At 66.5% G+C, this 17,938-nt stretch overlaps 2 protein-coding genes across 2 annotated transcripts in view; both read right to left on the reverse strand.

Moving 5' to 3' along the window:
- Nucleotides 1-1,130: 1,130 nt before the first annotated feature.
- On the reverse strand, nt 1,131-4,127 carry UCN2 (urocortin 2). Its single transcript, XM_075158485.1, has 2 exons — nt 4,086-4,127; nt 1,131-2,018 (listed from the first exon to the last, which is right to left on the reverse strand). The coding sequence occupies exons 1-2, from the start codon at nt 4,125-4,127 to the stop codon at nt 1,557-1,559; spliced, it is 504 nt and encodes a 167-aa protein (XP_075014586.1). The 3' UTR covers nt 1,131-1,556.
- Nucleotides 4,128-4,520: 393 nt separating this feature from the next.
- Nucleotides 4,521-17,938, reverse strand: part of COL7A1 (collagen type VII alpha 1 chain) — a 35,671-nt gene continuing 22,253 nt past the window's right edge. Inside the window, 50 exon segments of the mRNA XM_075158486.1 lie at nt 4,521-5,584; nt 5,729-5,908; nt 6,609-6,728; nt 7,044-7,127; nt 7,504-7,593; nt 8,043-8,090; nt 8,169-8,217; nt 8,427-8,480; nt 8,560-8,637; nt 8,991-9,107; nt 9,394-9,456; nt 9,546-9,608; nt 9,685-9,738; nt 9,957-10,010; nt 10,100-10,180; nt 10,263-10,298; nt 10,398-10,469; nt 10,734-10,805; nt 11,191-11,247; nt 11,337-11,372; nt 11,506-11,541; nt 11,614-11,658; nt 11,848-11,907; nt 12,160-12,195; nt 12,406-12,477; nt 12,612-12,737; nt 12,877-12,936; nt 13,046-13,081; nt 13,207-13,251; nt 13,400-13,444; nt 13,591-13,632; nt 13,769-13,804; nt 13,924-13,992; nt 14,092-14,172; nt 14,281-14,316; nt 14,405-14,467; nt 14,640-14,672; nt 14,926-14,970; nt 15,156-15,191; nt 15,476-15,511; nt 15,796-15,840; nt 15,923-15,985; nt 16,149-16,193; nt 16,344-16,415; nt 16,586-16,630; nt 16,822-16,857; nt 16,951-17,160; nt 17,325-17,456; nt 17,633-17,668; nt 17,779-17,826. Of these exon segments, the coding sequence (XP_075014587.1) occupies nt 5,535-5,584; nt 5,729-5,908; nt 6,609-6,728; nt 7,044-7,127; nt 7,504-7,593; nt 8,043-8,090; nt 8,169-8,217; nt 8,427-8,480; nt 8,560-8,637; nt 8,991-9,107; nt 9,394-9,456; nt 9,546-9,608; nt 9,685-9,738; nt 9,957-10,010; nt 10,100-10,180; nt 10,263-10,298; nt 10,398-10,469; nt 10,734-10,805; nt 11,191-11,247; nt 11,337-11,372; nt 11,506-11,541; nt 11,614-11,658; nt 11,848-11,907; nt 12,160-12,195; nt 12,406-12,477; nt 12,612-12,737; nt 12,877-12,936; nt 13,046-13,081; nt 13,207-13,251; nt 13,400-13,444; nt 13,591-13,632; nt 13,769-13,804; nt 13,924-13,992; nt 14,092-14,172; nt 14,281-14,316; nt 14,405-14,467; nt 14,640-14,672; nt 14,926-14,970; nt 15,156-15,191; nt 15,476-15,511; nt 15,796-15,840; nt 15,923-15,985; nt 16,149-16,193; nt 16,344-16,415; nt 16,586-16,630; nt 16,822-16,857; nt 16,951-17,160; nt 17,325-17,456; nt 17,633-17,668; nt 17,779-17,826 (3,228 nt within the window). The 3' untranslated portion in view covers nt 4,521-5,534.

The raw sequence follows: 17,938 nt of genomic DNA on the forward strand, positions 1-17,938 counted from the left end.
GGGAGGGCCCTGGGCCTGGGGCGGGAGACACCGGTACCAGGGGACACACTGGAGGAGACACAGCATGGGGGGGGACACACCGGGACTGGGAGGGGGCACTGGGATCACTGGAGGGACACTGGGGCGGCAGGGGAGCGGCAGAGTAGGGCACTGGGGAGCTCGGGGGACACTGGGGCCAGAGAGAGGCCAGAGCAGGGGGGGCACACTGGGACTCAGGGAGGGGAGATGGGGCAGGACATGGGAAGGGGGAGATGCTCGCAGGGGCTCAGTGCCCCTGGGATGAAGGGGACAGCGGGGCAGAACCCCCTCCTGAGGGACAGGCGGTTGTCACCTGGACTGCCTGCCCTGGAGCATCCCCGCCGTGGCGCACCGTCACCAGCAGCTCCTCCCATGCCCCATGTTCCCGCCGCCACTGCCACTCTGTCCTGCACTCTGCACCCGCAAACCCTCGGACCCAGCCCCGCGGCACCCACCCGCTGCAGCGGGGTGTCCCCGGGGTCCCGCACTGCCCAGGCACGGCCCGAGCCCTGGGGGAAGGCAAAGGACTTGTTACCCACCCTGCCACCTCACCCCAACCCACCCATCTGCTGGCACATCCCTTCGCCAGCTGCTGAAAATGTCCCTCCCGCAGGGCACAGGGTCACCCTGATTTCTCCTGCCCCGTTCCCAAAGCCAGCGCCCGCTCCAGGGTGAAGGGGCTGCACTCACCCTGCAGCAGGTAATCCTCGAAGAGCATGGCCGTGTGCCCCACCAGCTCCAGCGGCCCCCCCGGCGGGCGTCCCCCAGCCTCTGCCTCGCTCACGCCGCCCTGTACTTTGCACGGGGCGGCTGCGCTTTGCTCCGCGCAGCTCTTATCTCCCAGCCTCGCCAAAGACGGCGGCTCCGGCGGCACAACGCGACATCCCCGTTGGCCAAGAGCTGCTGCGGGCACCCTGGGCTGGGGGAGCCCCTTGCTGCCAGTGCAAGGGGTGACACCCCTCATTTGGGGCTTGAGGAGCTTTGGTCCCCAGCCTGGGATGTGCCCCCACTGCAGCTCTGGGGAGAGGGAACACAAAACAGGGGTGGAGAGGGGTGCAAGACTGGTATAAACCACAAGAAGTCACGTTCAATGCCACCTTTTATTGTGCCACTGGCTTCCAGGCTCAGCCGAGCTTCAGGGAGGACTTTTGTGTGCTGCAGCCACCTGGAGAGAGGCAGCACACAGGAAAACCTGTCTGGCTGGATGCGGCCCCTTTGGAGACATCCCAGCGGCGGGTGCGCGAGGAGCGAAGCAGTGCACAGACAGTCCTGTGGTGCCCAGGGCTGGGACCTGGCCATGCTCCGGGGCTGGCCCTAGCGAAGGCAAACCCGACTGTATCTTCTCCGGTGTGCTGAGGTGACGGTTATTAAACCAAATCCTCCCGTGGCTGCTGCTTGTGCCATGGGCACTGGGACCAGGGGGACGAGGTGCCGTGTCCGTGGTCCCCTGCAGTCACACTGCTGTCACCCCGTGCCCCCCATCAGCCCCGCTGCCCTCTCCAGCCCCGGCCGCAGAGCTGTGCCCCAGCCGGGGAGGTTTATTTCCTGCGCCCGAGGCGGGCCATCAGCTCGGCGTTGGCGGCCGCCTTGGCCTGCAGCTCCTTCTCTCTGGCCAGGTCGAGCAGGATTTTTAGTACGTGGGTGGGGACATCAAGTGACAGGGACAGCTTTCTCACCTTTTTCCCGGGAGCAGGTCTCTTGGTGGCAGGGCTCATCGGCCAGGGCAATGTTTTTCTTGCTGACCCCTCTAGCAGCGGTGGGCTGGCTTTGTCCAGATGAGACCCTTCCCCAGAGCCATGGTCGCTCCTCCTCATTTCGGGGAGACCCAGCAGCATCTTGTTAGCGCTGGTGGTTTCCTGCCTTGTCAGATTGCCTCCGTCCCTGGCTCGGGGGGCTGGCGGGAGCCGCTCGCGGCTCGGCCCCTTCCAGGCTCTCGCCGGTGCCCCGAAGACCACCAGGAAGGTGAGCAGTGTCCTGCAGCGCAGCGTGGCCGGGAGCGCCTGTGGGGAGCATGTGGCTGGCGCTGAGCATTGTCCCGCCGGCACGCTGCCACAGCCCCCCAGCCCCCCAGGCAGGACGCGTCCCCGCCGGGGTGCCACACGCAGAGTCCCTGCTCCCGGGGCTCAGCTCCGTTTTGGGGAGCCTTCAGTTTTCCACCCTGATTTTAACCTTTTTGCATGGGGGGGCAGTTTTGGGGAGGCTGAAGGGGATGTGGGAAGCAGACCAACTAGGTGTCCCCATCCTTTCCCGCAGCCCCTGGCCAGATGCTGGCCGTCCCCTCCATTTCACATCCTCCAGCCCTTTGCCACCCAGGTGAAGGGACATTCCCATTCAGGGGGGTGGCAGTGTGGGGACTGCGGCCACTCCCCAGCCCAAACCAGCCCTTTGGCTGGGGAAGCGTGACGTGCCCGGGGTTTCGGGGCCAGGCAGACTGTCAGGCTTTCCTCCTCCCACACCTTCCCTTGCGGATGGCATCCCCCCACAGGGCTGCTGGGCTGTCTGGGACAAAAGCCACCCCACTGGGAGGGACACAAGCCACTTGGCCTAAAATACACAGCAGGTTGGTGGCAATAGGGTGACAAGGGCACGAGCCCGACCACATGCACTGAGCTGTGCCGAGTCTCAGCATCTTCCTCTGCCCCGGCCCCCACCTTCGTGCCAGGGAGGGCCCCAGGGGATGCAGGGTGCTGTGCCGTGGGGTGGGGGTCAGGGTGCTGTGCTGTGAGGGTCAGTGTGGGTATGGGGACACCGCCGCACCAATCCTGCTGTACGGCAGCCTCTCCCCCAAATCAGTCGCCCAGCGGGGTTTGCCCAGCTGGAAGGAGGACAGTGAAAGGCATCCAGCCTCCTGCAACCCATCTCCGGGGTGAAACCCCTCGGAAAGTACTGGACCAGGCAGCCAGAAGTGGTTTAACTAGCTGGGAAGAGACTAATGAAAAGCATCCAACCCCCTGCAACTCATTTCCCAGCTAAACCCCCCCCCAGAAAGCACCTCCGAAGGACGCAGCCTCACCATTTCCAGCAGGTCCTCGTCCCCCCGATGTTCAGGTGATGCTCCTGGGGTGCAGGGACCACGAGCTGGGGGTTTGCCCCGCTCCCTGCCAAGCCCTGGCTCTTATCCTGCCCTCAGCTCCACCTCCGACCCACGGAGGGGGTGACGGTGACACACGGCGGGGGGAACACACGACATTATTAACACATTTTGCCTAATAGCAGATGAAATCATCCCGGGCCGTGGGTGGGTGTTTGACCCCTCAGCTCCATCCGCTGCGTTTGGAGGGGATTCCGGGAACCCAGGGCAGCTCAGGCGTAATTATTTCACGTCTGACTCGTGAGATGGTTTTTATCCATCTAATTGAGCCTTCCTGCTCCTGTCAGCCTTCGTTAATCACTTAAGGAAGGGAGAAGATGCACATGCATATCACTGCTGGCCGGCGCCCGTGGCACTGACAGCGAGTGCCAGCCTCCCCGGCGTTGTGCTGCACGAGGCTCCTGGATGTCTCCCTGCGCCGGTTTGGTGCTGCTGTCCTGATAGACTCCCCGGCCCTGGCCAGCTGGGGAACATTGCTGGAGACATGTCACCTCCCTGCTGTGCCCACCCCGGAGTGCTGCTTGGGCCACTGGTTTGCAGCCAGCTGCTCCAATTCAACTAGGACACCACTGGTTTGCAGCCCACCTTCACCCAGTCCAACTGGGACGCCACTGATTTGCAGCCCACCTTCATCCCATCTCACTGGGATGCCACCAGTTTGCAGCCCACCTACATCCAGTCCAACTGGGATGCGACTGGTTTGCAGCCCAGATGCACCAGTCCAGCCTGGCCCAGCCCCTCCGCCAGCTGCCTGCAGTGGGGAGCAGCCTGTAGGCATCGCTGTGGGGTGAGCCCCATGCAGAAGGGTTTTGCCCCAGAGTTCCCCCCTTAGTGGCTGTGGGAGCTCCCAGGGGCTCTCAGGCTGGGCAGGCACCCGCATGAGATGAGTTGGTAAGTGCTCAGCCCAGAGGGCTGGCCAGGACGAGGAGCCAGGGCGCCCGGGGCTGGGGCTCAGACCGCTGCGGGTCTCACCCACCCCATGGCCGCAGGGTGACCCATCCCGCGCCAGCTGCCTCATGGCCTCCCTGGCAGCAGCAGGGAGAGGAAATAACGCCGGGTCTGTTCCTCCTCCCAGGGATGGCCAGGAACTTGCCCCCCGGCTTGTCAGAGCAGCCAAAATTAGCCAGTGGCGCTGACTCACTCAGTGCATTGTGCAGCACCGCAGCCCCGCGTGCCAACACGTCATGGTCCGGCCGGGGGTCATGGCCTGGCTTGCGTCAGCCGGGCACGCGCCGGGCACGGGGATGGGGCACCAGGGTCCCCGGAGGGGTGAGAACGCCCAGCCAGCGCTGCCAGCAGTGAGCAGCTGGGAAGGGCATCCCAGCTGGGGTGGGCAGGGGGCACGCTGGGCTCAAGAGCTGGCCTCAAACCCCACGGGCATCTCCGATGGCGCGCCAAGAAGCGTGGCATCTCCCCGTGAGCGCAGCTTTAATATCACAGCCCCCCGCATTGGTACACATATACATTCGCTGTATACAGATATACACAGAGAGCAGCGGTACGTATGGGCATCACAAAGCCCGCCCGGCAGCCCGCAGCCCCCCGGGCCCTGAGGCAGTGGGGGGCACGTCCCCACTTGGGGAGGCAGGGGCTGCGGACCCCCGGGAGCCGACATCGCTTTCAGAAAGCCTTTGAGAGCGAGCGTAGGCGAGCAGGAACCTCCTCTAACATAGCACCATCCTTAGGGTTTCCCCAACAGGCCCGGGGGTGCAGGCAAGCACCCCCTGGATTAAAGACAGACGTGCTGCTGGCAGGCGTGCGAGCTGGAGGGTAGCGCACGGAGAAAGCCTCCGGCCCCCCCCCGCGAGTCCTTGCCAAACCATCGCAGCCGCAAAAGGGGAACCGGGTCCCGGTTGAGGTTAAGGTGAAATTTATTCAGATGGAGCTGGTTGCAGGGTGGGGGTGAGGGAAGCCGTGCAGGGAGCGCCAGCATGGCCCAGGGATGCGGGCAGCCTCCCCCAGCAGAGACCGGGGAGCGGGGGTGGGGGTTTGGGGACCCATGGAGGGGGGGAGGGAAGGGGATGAGGGTGCTAGATGAGGGGAGGGGAGCCCACCATGCCAAGTCCCAGCTCTGCTCCTGGGCAGCTGGAGGGGGGGTACAGGGCCAGGTGCTGTCCCATTGGCAGCAAATAAGTTAAAAATCAAACTGGGAACAGCCCAGAAAAACTGTGGGTGGGAAAGGGGGCTAAGAGCCTTGGGGGGGGGATGGTTTCCCATTTGACAGAAATTTCACCTTAATGGGCAATAAAACCGGTATGAAAGGAAAAACCCGTGAGCAGCAATAAGACACATTAGACATAGCACCAAGTTCCTGCCGGGGCTGGCGGGCATGCCACCCCTGCCACCGCGGGCAGCCCAGCCCCGGCCAGGGCGGCAGCTGGGCCCCACCGCCGGGCAGCCCTGCCTGCCGAGACACTGCCTGCACCTACACCTTCGGCTGCCCTCCCACCTTGCGGTTGGCAACACCGCGGGCATCTGCAGAGAGAAGTGAGGCGGTGTCAGAGCCGAGGAGGGGGGACCAGCATCATCCCCCTGGTTCTGCATCGGCCGAGACCACGGCATCGAGTGGGGATGCTGCTGGACCTGCCGGTGCCAGTGGCCGCGCCGTGCCATGCGTACCTGCCCCTGGGTGCTGCCCACAGTGCAGCTCGCACTCCTCCTTGCTGTCGAAGCGGTTGAGGTTGCCCCGGCAGCCGCTATAGACGAAGGGTCGGCACTCGGTGACTCTTTGGTTGTAGTACCACCGCAGCGTGTAGCGCTGGCAGTCCCCTTCATCCAGCGGCAGGCTGCAGGGCTCGGCTGCGGGGGGCAAATGGCGATGGTGAGGGCAGGCAGGAGCCAGCAACACACTGGCGGTGGAGGCAGCTGGACCCGCTTGGCAGAGGAGGAGAAACTCCAGAAGGGGAAGGCAGGGAACGGCTCCCGGCTGAGTGCGGGCAGGGTTTGGCTGGAGGGGAGATCTCCACGCCCTGCCCAAGTGCTGGGAGTGAAGGTAGGAGACGCCACTCTGGGCAAGCCCCTGTCCCTGGGCAGCTCCCAGCAAATGCTGGAGATAGAGCTGAGAGGGAGGTAGCACGGGGACATGACAGCCACAGCATCCCGTGGAAGGGCACCGGAGGGACCCTCTGCATGCTGCTGCTGCTGCCAGGGCTTCCCTGCTCTCCTGGGGGCTTTGGGATCCCCTCCTGTGGCTCATGACCAGGAGCACAGGAAACCTGCCAGGGGCAGCATGTCCCACGTCACTGCTGGTGACGGCTTCGGTGAGGGGGACGGAGCATGAGCCCAGTGCTGTGTGCACGGCGCAGTGCTGTGATGGGGAACGTGCACCCCGCCTGAGTGCCAGCGAGAGGACTGCAAATCCCAACTCCTCCCAGCCAGAGGGTGCGGGGACCTGCTGCCAGGTGGGATGTGGAGGCATCACCCCAGCAAATTCCGGGCAGCCCCACAGTTGCCCCCAGTTACTCCATCCTCAATGCCAGGAAGGCGCAGGGAAGCTTACCGCCCATCGCGGGCTGCTCCGAGCTGTCCATCTCCGGGACCTCATCATAGTCCTCCTCTTCCCCATACACGCTGTCGTACTCGAGGTCGTCGGTGTCAAGCATGACCCTCCTGTCCTGCCCTGGGAGACAGCACTGGGTGTGAGCAGCCCTCGCCTCCCCCTCCATCCCCTCCGCCCTGCTCCCCCCCAGCCACAGCCCTGGCTTCTGCAGACACACACCTGTGCATGCCTGCACGCACACACATGCATGCACACCCACTCCTTGCTGCTCTCTCCTCTCCCCGCTCTTTAATCAAAGCCCCCTGGGACCGGCAGCACGGCCACTCATGGATTATCCCTCAGTGCCTGCGAGCGGAAGGCAGGGACATGACCGGCCACACACATGGAGCAGGGGAAAAGGGGGATGGAGACTAAAAGCACAGGGATGACACTCACCCTCCTCTTCCTCAGTGTGTGACAACTTGAGCACAGGGACTGCGTGAGCGCTGCCAGCGGGGAATGGCTGGGTGGGGAAGAGCCCTGCGAGGGGGAAGGACACAGCACAGGCATTAGGGAGGAGGCGAGGGGGCCCGGGGCGCTTCCCCCCTACCTCCTGGGGGGAAACCACCCCTTGCAGGTGCGGAGCAGCCCAGCACTGCGCCTGCACTGCTGCAGCGTGCCGGGGTACACAGCCAGGGATGGGGGACCTGGGGACACCCCATCCTCTGTCTGTACTGCAGACCAGGGCTGCCGGGGGCTCTCGGAGGAGGGACAGGCAGGAGGAGCTGCTGCCCAGTGAGACAGCGCCCGCTGGGAGCCCAGCAGGATGGGGATGGGGATGGGGATGACGATGGGCACAGGCAGACACACGTGCCCACAGGGCCAGATCTTGTAGGTCCTCCAGGCTCTCCATCACCTGTTTGGCTATGCTCCCTCTCCTGGCGGACGCTTCTTCCTCCTCCCTGGGCAGAGTGGAGGCTGCTCCTGGCCTGAGCCCCCCAGCCTCCTTGGAGAGAAAGCACCCACCTCATCCCAGCCCACCCCTTGCCCCCATCCCTCCATCCCACTCCTCCAGCCCACCCTCCCCTCCAACAGTCCTGGCCCCTGCAAGCCCGCCTGCCCCAGCTCCGGCACCCAAAGATGGACAGGGCACAGTCCCTGTGGTCCCTTCTTGATCAGGCAGACCCTGGCAGCGCCCGGACCCCATAGGCACCATCCCGAGCCGGCTGCCCCTGGGGATCCCTGCTGTGCCACCACTTCTGCCACGCACCAACCCTGCTCCCTGTGCACGGTCCCATGCTGATGCTGGCCCTGACCGAGGGGGTCCTGGAGGGTCCCAGCCACCCCCAGTGCCCCCAAACCAGTGGCACACCTGGGACCCCTTCGGTGCCACGTGTACAGGGCAGGGACAGGGGCAGGGGCAGGGGCAGGGGTGTAGGAAGGGAGAGTCGCAACCTGAGTGCTCACGTGAATCCAGGCGCCGCGGGAAATGGCCGCCGCAGGCTGCGGGAGAGACGGGGGGGGGTCAGGGACAGTGGGGGCCAGACCCCTGGCCCCGGGGCAGCGGTGGGCCATGCTCACCACAGTGCTGGCTCATCTCCTGCCTGACGAAGGCACGGATCTCCTCCTCCTGCCAGGCACATGGAGGGGCAAAGGACCCACGTCGCAATGGGGGATGGTGCAATTAGAAAGGAGGAAAAACCCTCTCCCCGGACCCCAGCAGAGTCCAGAGGTGGGGGAAGCCCCTCCATCAGCAGCAGTGGGACGGATCCGGCACCCCTTCCCACTCCAGTGACCTGAGCACCGCGAGCCTGTGCCGGCTCCCTCCTGGCTCCTTACCGTCATGCCCGGCTCTCCCTTCTCCCCACGGAGCCCCTGGGTGCCGGGACTGCCCTAGGGACAAGCAGAAGGGAGGTGGGAGGCTGCCCCGGCTGGGGCTCGCCCAGGCAGGGCCAGGCACCCGCTCACCCACCTGCTCTCCTCTCTCGCCAGGGATGCCGGGCACGCCGCGGGCCCCTGGCACCGACTGCCCAGGGGGGCCTCTCTCCCCCTGCAAAGGACACATGCTCGGGATCTGGCTGGTGGCTCTGGAGCCTCTCTGCTCTTCCCAGTGCCATGGATGTGCTGCTTTTCCCATCCCCACAGCCCGGGGATGCCTGTGCAGGTGGGGATGGGGATGGGGATGGGTCCAGCCCCAGGACAAGTAGGGTCCCAACCTCCCCTGGCTCCCATCTCCTGGGCAGGAGCACACGAGGGAGACCCCAAAGCCAGCGAGCTGGCAGGGCAGGGACAGAGCTGTGACATGGCTCCTGATGCCACCAACCCCTCGCCCACTCCAGGGACAGGGCCCTCCCCTCCTCACGGCACCTGGAGGGGGACCGGCCACCCGTGGTGGGGACTCACCTTCTGGCCCTGCATGCCCTCGGGACCTCGCGGGCCAATGCTCCCTGGGGGCCCAGGGGGGCCAGGAGCACCGTCGCTACCCCGGGGACCGGGGCCACCGATAATGCCTGGGGCACCCTGCGGGAGAGCAGAGGGTGAGGCCAGGGGTGTCGGAGATCCCCGGTCCCAGAGCAGGCACCATGGGCATCCTCCGACCCCACAGTTGGGCATCCCCGAAGCACCAGCACCGGTGCCTTCTCGTAAATAGTGGGGATTTGTTGTCACTTATAGTTTAGTGACATAATTTAGACCAGCACCGGACGGCTCTTCTGGGAGCATCGGGCTGATGTGCTTCTGACCGAGGCCGGATCCCGGTAAAAGCAATGCAGTGCAACCCATACCATCCCTTTTCCACCCTGCTCACCCGGTCTCCTTTCTCCCCCTGGTCTCCTTTGGCTCCCTGCTGCCCGTCGAATCCCCGGTCGCCCTGTGAAGAGGAAGGGGCAGGCAGCAGGGGACAGGCAGCCGGGGAGCTGAAGTGCCAGCACAGCTTTTCCCAACACTTCCCTGACCTACCTTGGGTCCCATGAGCCCCTCCTTCCCGGGGATGCCTGGTGGTCCCGACAGACCCAGCTCTCCCTGGGGGACAAAGCAGATGTCCATCAGCCACCAGCCGCACGTTCCTGTCCCACCCTGGTGTCAGTGCGGTGCTTACCGGCTCGCCTTTCCTCCCCGGCAGCCCTGAGCGCCCCGGGATCCCCGGCTCTCCCTACAGCAGGCAGGAGAGAGGCAGGGCGGTCAGTCCTGCGCCCCTCAATGCTCACCCCAGAGCCGCGGGCAGAGGAGGGGACCCTGTGCCCCTGCCACAGGGCCGAGCTCTGGCCTCAGCCGTCTCCCTGCTCCCCCAGGCTGGCAGAGGGGATCCAAAGGGCCGCAGTCTCCAGGCAACATCCAGGCTCCTGCGGCACATGGCGGGCACCCACTCACCTTCTCACCCTTGTCCCCATCGATGCCACAGGCGCCTTTCATGCCCCGGTCACCCTGCGAGGATGAGGAGGGGAGTCAGAGCCATGCCAAGCCGGCGCAGGTCCTGGCCAGGAGAGCACCAGCGGGCAGAGGGGCAAACCCACCTTGAGGCCGCGCATGCCAAAGGGTCCCGTGTCCCCCTTCTCTCCCCGGGCTCCAGGGATCCCATCGCGGCCGGGCTGGCCCTGCAGGAAAGCACACAGTATGATGGGGGTCCGTTCCTGCCTCGCGGTGGAGTGGCAGCGGCACCGAGATGTGGCTCCTCACCGGCTCGCCGGGCTCTCCTGACGCTCCAACCTCTCCCTGGGGAAGGCAAAGGCATCAGTCAAGGCAGGTGAGGGGGACGGTGCCCCCAGCATCCCCCCAGCACCCCCCAGCGGTGTGGGGTGCCCAGCTTCTTACCTTCTGCCCGCCAGGGCCGCGTGCCCCGGGGAAGCCCGTGGAGCCCTTCTCACCTTGCTCGCCCCTCGCCCCCTGCAAGCAGAAACCCAGATCGACACAGGGCAGGAGGGAGAGCTCTGGCCACGGCACGGCCATAGCACAGCCACGGCGACCTCTGAGGCCGGCTCCGGCAGCTCCTCTTGCTGGGATGCCAAGCACCATGCCAGGGTGCCCACAAGCACCAGCACATGGGGCACAGGGATGCCATTATGCCCTGGTCCCTCCATCCATCAACAGCCCTCCATGGTCCCCAAACCAGCAGCCCCCAGCCCCGCACAAGCCCCCCCAGCCCTGTACCTTCTCTCCAGGCATGCCTTGCTCCCCCTTGTCCCCCTTGTCCCCTTCCGTGCCCTTCAGACCACGGTCTCCCTGCCAAGAGGGAAACACAGGGAGGGATCAGGGGACAGGGAGACGCTCAGACACACGTCGGCATGGGGAGGACAGACCCCCCCGGGGCAGGGACATGGGGGTCCCAAGGGTGGCTGAAGGAGAAGGGACAACGTGCTCTACGAGGGAGGGTCCCTCGGCAGCAAGGAGCCCCCCCAGCTCTTCTGGCAAGCAGAGGTGTGGAGGGGACTGTCCTGTGCCACTCGGGAGAGGGGGTGCAGGATCAAACCTGTAGGGCTGGGAGCTGCCCTGTGCCAGGAGCAGGGCAGGCAGAGCCTTGGGGAGGGGGATGCACAGGAGGGCCCCTGCCCGTCAGACAAGAGGGACGATGCAGAAGGGGGACAGGGAGGATGGGGACAGCTCTTACCGACTCCCCCTTGCTGCCCCGCGCTCCGGCAGGCCCCTCCACCACCACAGTATCGCCCTGCACACACACAAGGAGAGAGGTGGGGGTGAGCAGGGGGGCCAGCGCTGCTGCCCTCCCTCCCGCTGCCCCCCGCCCCGGGGACCCACCTTGTCTCCTTTGGGCCCTGGGGCCCCAACGTCTCCCTGCGAGGAAGGGGAGATGGTGAGACGCTGCAAGGATGCATGGCGAGGAGCGGGCAGCACCTCCCTGGGGACTCCAATCCCTGGGGGTGCATTGTTTGCTCCCGCCAGCTCCCCATCCCCCAGAGTCCCTTACCTTGTCCCCACGCTCCCCCCGGTTCCCAGGCAAGCCCTGCGGGAGAGAGGAGAGGGGTGGTCAGAGAGGGGCCTGGAGGGGGGTGCAGCCGGGGAGGGGGGTATTTACCACTGGCCCACGATCCCCTTCTGGCCCTGGGCGCCCATCTTCACCCTGTGAGAAGAAAGGGATGTGAGAAGGGGGTCTGGGATGGGGGCACCCCCAGCATCACCCCACCCTGGGGACAGGTGTGGCTCTGGCTCGCTGTCCCCTCAGGGCTGGCACCGTGGGATTTCCCATCCCCCGGCGGTGGGGACATGGGGGGCTGCGGCGGGGACACGGGGGTGCCGTGGCAGTACCTACCCGTGGCCCTGGGTCTCCACGCTCACCTCTGGCTCCCGGCAGCCCAGCCCCTGGAGCGCCCTGCCAGGGGGAAGGCGAGAGCTCATCCCTGTCCTTGCTGCCCACCGCTCCTCCCAGCTATGCCATGTCCCCCACCATGCCAGGGGACACCCCACAGTCCCCGCCACCTCCCCGGGTGCCTGCCACAAAGCAGGTTCCCACATGCCACCATCGAGTGGGCTCAACATCCCCCGGGAGGTGGCTGCAGCAGGGACACCCCACGAGAGGAGCAGCCCCACACCCCTCATGCTATAGGGCTGCCCCCCATCCTACCTTGTCACCCTTCAGGCCAGAGGCCCCTTGTGTGCCCTAAAAGAAAGGAGAGGGGTGAGCGAGCCACGGGAGGAAGGCGATGCCAGGCGCCCCACGAAGCATCCCTGGGGCTCCCACGGCGGCTCCCGCCCCCACACCGGAGCCCCTGGCAAGCCCCAGCCCCAGGGACTGGGAAGGTGCCGGCAGGGGAGCCAGGGCAGAGCCTGCACCCCCGGGAACGCTGTGGCCCTGGAGCCCCATACTCACGGCTGGCCCTGGGGGCCCCGCGGGTCCCGGCGGTCCGGAGGTGCCGTCTCTCCCGGGAAAGCCGATCAAACCCTGGCAGGGAAACACCGGTGAGCGGGCAGGGACCGCGGCTGGGAGGCAGTGGGGCTTTCAAGGACCCCCAGACACTGCCCAAAGGTCCAGGGTCACCGGGACCAGTGAGGCCAGGTGCTGGCCGTAGCCTTTACCCTCTCTCCTGGGGGACCTGGTGGGCCAGGCTGCCCATTGTCCCCTCTCAGGCCCGGCTGTCCCGGTGTTCCAGCGATGCCTGCTAAGCCTGGGGGTCCTGGTAGTCCTGGCAAGCCAATGTCACCCTGGAGCAGGGAGGAAAAAGATGGGGCCCATGAAAACAGCCCCTCAGGAGCGTGCTTCTCCCTCGGCCAGCCAAGCCAGGGCAACACCCGGGTATTGGGGACGTGGTGAGAGCCAGGGTGACATGGGGACAGGGGTTACCTTCAAACCTGGAGGCCCATCCTGTCCTGGCAGTCCCCGCACACCGACACCCGGCGATCCCTGCGTGGTGGCAGAGAGTGCATGGCACGTCCCCTGGCTGGTGGGCACAGGGGTGCCAGGGGCACTATGCCAGGGCTGGTGAGTGCCCCTGGGAGCACGGGACACGTACCTTCTCCCCTTTGGCTCCAGAGGACCCCTTGGCTCCCTGTGAAGACACCAAGCCACCAGGAAGGGCCGGTTGGTAGGTGACGAGGGCACAGGTCCCACCCTCTGGCAGCATCTACTGCCCCCAGCATCCACCCCCCGGCCCCCCATGTGCCTCCTACTCACGTCTTCCCCAGGATCTCCTGGCTCCCCGAATCTTCCCGGCTCCCCCTGGCAGGGGGAAACAAGCAAAAAGCAGGGGTGTGTGAGGATGCATGGGGGGAGCAGCTGCAACCGGATCCCCCCGCTGTGGCCAGGCAGCCGGGGAGCCCAGGGCCCCCACAGCCCCCTCCCTGCCACCCCCCGGGGCACCACTCACCTTCTCGCCCTTGGGGCCCGGCAAGCCTCGGTCACCCTTGGAGCCCTGCCAGGGGGAGAGTGGCATTAGGGGAGGGGGGCGACCACAGGGCTGGCTCGCCCCACTGAAGGCAGGGGGTGGTGGTAGGGGGGATGAAGTTAATGGAGGGGATGAGGTTAATGGGAGGGACGAGGTTAATGGGACCAACTCACGGGTTCTCCCAGCAGCATGCCATCCAGCAGCGCTGGCTCGCCCTGCAGCGACACGTGGGTGCTCAGGCATGCCCACAGCGGGTGCCAGCACCCTGCGGACCCCTGCCCGCCCCAGCCCTGGTGGCTTTGGCAGCACCCAGGGGCGTGGGTCCTCCCACCTCGCACCCTGGCTCCTTACCTTCTCGCCTTTGGCGCCGGGAGGGCCGGCGATGGCCTGGGGCGCAGAGGAGAGAGGGGGCAGGTAAGCAGGGCTGCATGGGGATGCTCCCCCTCATCCCGGCCCAGCAACGCCGGGGAAGCTCCCGGCCGCTGCTGAGGCAGCTCTGCACTCACCTGCCCTGGGGCTCCGGCATCCCCTGGCTCTCCCTTGGGACCGGCAGGGCCTGAAGGTCCCGGCACACCCTGGCACAAGCAGCAGAGCCCTCAGCCCCAGCTGCAGACACCCCAGGCTGAGCCCTGTGGGGCTGCCGCTGGGTCGGGAGGGGATGAGCAGCAACGTACCATCTTCCCAGGCATCCCTGCCTCACCGTCCTTGCCCGGCACGCCGTCCCTGCCCGGCACGCCCGGCTTCCCGCTCTCCCCCTGCGGGCGGTAAGAGCACGGCTGGGGCGCGGGGGTCCTGCAGCCCCCCAAACAGCCCCAAGTGCCCACACTGATGGCAGCCAGGTGGGGGGGGAAAAACACACTCACCACTTGTCCTGGCAGCCCAGAGACACCCGGTGGGCCCTGCAAGGGAGACACGAGCAGAAATCAAGCGGCAGCCCAGGCACCAGGAACGGCCAAAGGGCAGGTTGGGGGCACTGCAAATACCTACCCCCGGGCCGGGGGGGCCAGGGGGGCCGGGCAGCCCCATGCTGCCCTGGGGACCGGGCAAGCCCTGCAATGGAAACAGCTGCATCAGAGAGGGGATGGCACGCTGCCCTGGCACAGCCAGCACCTTGGCTGCCCCTGCAGGAAGGTGCATGGTGGTGGGGCCAGCTGGCTTTGGGGGAGCCGGATGGTTTTGGGGGGGCCAGGTGGGTGCTGGTGGGGAGGGCACAAGAGCTCACCCGGATGCCGGAGCCAGGTTCCCCTGGATCGCCCTGTGAAGAGAGCGCCTGTGTCAGTCCCACCGCCCCGACCCACCAGCCACCGTGGTCATGGCCACATTCCCGCGCCTGCCACGGGGCTGTTCCCCAGGGCCGGCTGGATCCAGGAGGGGGGACCAGCCCGAAATGTCCCTCCCTCCAGCCCAAAATGTCCTGAAATGTGGCTCTCCCTCCAGCCCTCAAATCTGGCAAGGCACCGCTTTCCTCCGCCAGGTCGGACGTGGCGATGCTCATGCCGATGCCGTACCTTGGTCCCAGCTGGGCCCTGGGTCCCTGGTGGGCCAGCGCTTCCCTGCGGGGGACAAGGGGACATTATGTTGGGGCAGTGCTTGCTGGTGGCACAGGACGGGGAGGGGGCAGTGGGGCAGCATGGTCCCAGCACTGCCACCCCTCCCTGCTCCCTGGGGGGACGCCTGCCCCGGCTGACGTCCCCCTTACACGACAGTCCCCTGCACATGGCACAGGGTGGCTCCTTACCGGAGGTCCTGGGGGTCCCGGGTCTCCCTGGCTGCCCTGAAGGGAGGAAGAGATGGGGTCACTGCAGTGATGGGTTTTCCCCGGTGGGTGCATGGGGTGTCCCCTGGGAGAGGAGACCCAGACAGTGCCAGCAGCTTCGGTAAGCACCCATGCCAAATGAGGACAAGCATGGCCAGCTCCTGGTAAGACGCCTGGGGCCAAGCACCCACCCAGCCCCCAGGGTGGCCCCCACAGCTTCACCCAACGCTCGCAGCTGGGAGCCCCCAGCTGCGCACTGAGGTGGGGGGGCACAGTGACATGGGGGGGACACAGACACCTACCGGGCGTCCCAGCACGCCGGGGAAGCCTGGCAAACCCTGCAAAGAACCACGTCAGAGCCGGTGGGTGAGCGGGAGCCCGCCACCCCCAAGCAGCCCTGCCTGCCCCCCAGGGATGCTCCCCGTTCCCAGTGTGTGGTACCCAGCCCGGGGTACTTACGGGGGGGGCTGGGAGGCCCCCTAAAGCCCTGTGGGCCCTGCACCGGGTGGGAAGGAGGTGAATGAGATGTGAATGCTCCTGCTGGTGCTTGTGGTGGCTGATGTGGGACCACAGGGCCTTCCCCCCGTCCCAGCCTGCATCCCCCCACCACGTCCCCACTCACCGGCTTCCCCTCGGGGCCGGCCAGCCCTCTCTCACCCGGGAGTCCCTGGAGCAAGAGACGGGGACGGGGTCAGTGCCAGGCGGGGGTCTGGGGTCAGCATCAGGTGGGGGAACAGTGCGGTACTCACCGGGGCGCCGTCCCTGCCCTTCTCGCCGGGCTCCCCTCGCTCGCCCCGCGGGCCACCCTCACCCTGCAGCGGGGACAGACGCAGGGTCGTAGGACAGGCAGTGACCTTCCCCTCCCCCCCCAGGGCCTGCTGACACCCAAAGAGGGGTGCCCCCAGCAGTGCCCCCGCCCGGGGCTTTGCTCCATGGGGCTGCCCCGTTGGCAGCGGGAGACTTACGACCGCAGACCTTATCTCCTTTGGGTCCTCGCTCGCCCTCAGCTCCTGGCTCGCCCTGCATTGAGGAGAAGACAGATGCCATCAGCCCCCGCTACCCACCTGGGGATGCCTGCCCCACCACCATCCCCAGTCCCAGTCCAGCTCATCACGTTGTCCCCGGCTCGGTCGCCTTGGCTGCCCCACTCCATCCTGCCCAGCCACGCACCTTCACTCCCTTGGGTCCGGCGGGGCCACGCTCGCCTGGGAAGCCCATCAGGCTGCCCTCCACCACGTCTGCCTGTGGGCAGGGCGCAGTCAGGGCCGGCACCCAGGGGACCCCAGGAAGGTCCCCCCAGGGGCACAGCCCTCCCCAAGCCCCTATGCCAGGGGACTGGATGTGGCCATCCAGCCCCGGAGGTGCAGGCTGGCACCCCTTGGGGACAGTCCCCAGGAGCAGCCACCACCTACCTTGGGCCCCGGGGGCCCTGGGGGGCCGGGCAAGCCATCCCTGCCCTGGGGTGGGGAGAAAAATAGGTTGAGCATCAAGGGGACAGCAGGGCACGCGGGAGCAAGCCATCCCAGTACGGCCACTCCTGGCCCCCACAGGGCATCCCCCTGCCTGCCGGAGAGCTCTCCGTCCCTCCAAGAGGTGCACAGCACATGGGGGACAGAGGGGACCAGACCATGTCCCTGTCCTGGCTCACCTGCTCACCCCGGTCGCCCTTCTCGCCTCGGTCGCCCTGGGAAAACAACACAGTGGCCGTCACAGGGCTGTCCCCAAGCCCCTAGACCAAGTCCCCCAGCCCTCACCCCGCTCTTCTGCACACACTCACCTTCTCACCGGGTCGCCCAGCCTCCCCCAGCTCCCCGGCCCGGCCCGGCACCCCAGGGATGCCCGGTTTGCCAGGCTCCCCCGGCTGCCCGGGCGGCCCCTCGGGACCCCGCTCGCCCACGGCACGGCCCGTGGGGCCCTGGGGGCCAGGGGCACCTGTGTCCCCCTTGTCACCTTTGGGTCCTCGCTCGCCGGGGAAGCCTAAGGAACCCTGCAAAATATAATACCGTGCTGCCAGAACCAGCCCTGTGCCGGGGCTGTCAGGTCCCCCAAGCATCCCAGGGCTGAGCCGGCCGCACGTCCCCCCCAGCCAGACTGGGTAAGGGGGAGCAGGGCAGTGTGTTTGGGCATGGCATGGAGCCTGGCTCCCCTCACCTCTCGGCCTGGAGGTCCCCTCTCTCCCGGCTCCCCCCGGCTGCCCTTCTGGCCCCGCAGCCGCTCGGACACCGGCAGAAATGAGTCCGAGCTCCCGTCGTAGGCACCCGTGAGCTCCTTCAGGGATGAAATCTGGGAGGGAGGAAAGAGCCACTGGTCAGGGGGTCAGTGCAACCCAGCTACAGCAGCACCCCATGGCCCCGCCAACCCATCCCGGGTCGCTCTGGTCTCCCACCACCTCCCATGTCCCCCCTCCTGCTGCCGCACGGCAGGAACAGCCCCCAGCCCGACAGCTGGGAACTACGTACCTTGATGCCAAGCGCTTCCAGGCTACGTTCAATGTTCTGCAATAAAAAGACATTAAAATCAAAGCGGGTGTTGGCTCCCACCATGATGGAGGGTCCTCTGTCCCCTGGGGCTGACGTCCCAGCCCAGCAGGTCGGGCGAGACTCACCACTGCAGTCCCAGGGTCTCCGCGTGCTCCAGGGTTGCCAGGTCGCCCCTAGGTTTGCAGAGAGAGGGAATGCAAAGATGTACAGAGGTGCGGTGGGTGAGGCAGCACTGATGCTGCCCTCAGTAGGTTTCAGAGTTAACACTGCTGGTGCTGCCTGCAC

Source organism: Calonectris borealis, chromosome 10, assembly GCF_964195595.1.
Source record: "Calonectris borealis chromosome 10, bCalBor7.hap1.2, whole genome shotgun sequence".
Taxonomy (NCBI): domain Eukaryota; kingdom Metazoa; phylum Chordata; class Aves; order Procellariiformes; family Procellariidae; genus Calonectris; species Calonectris borealis.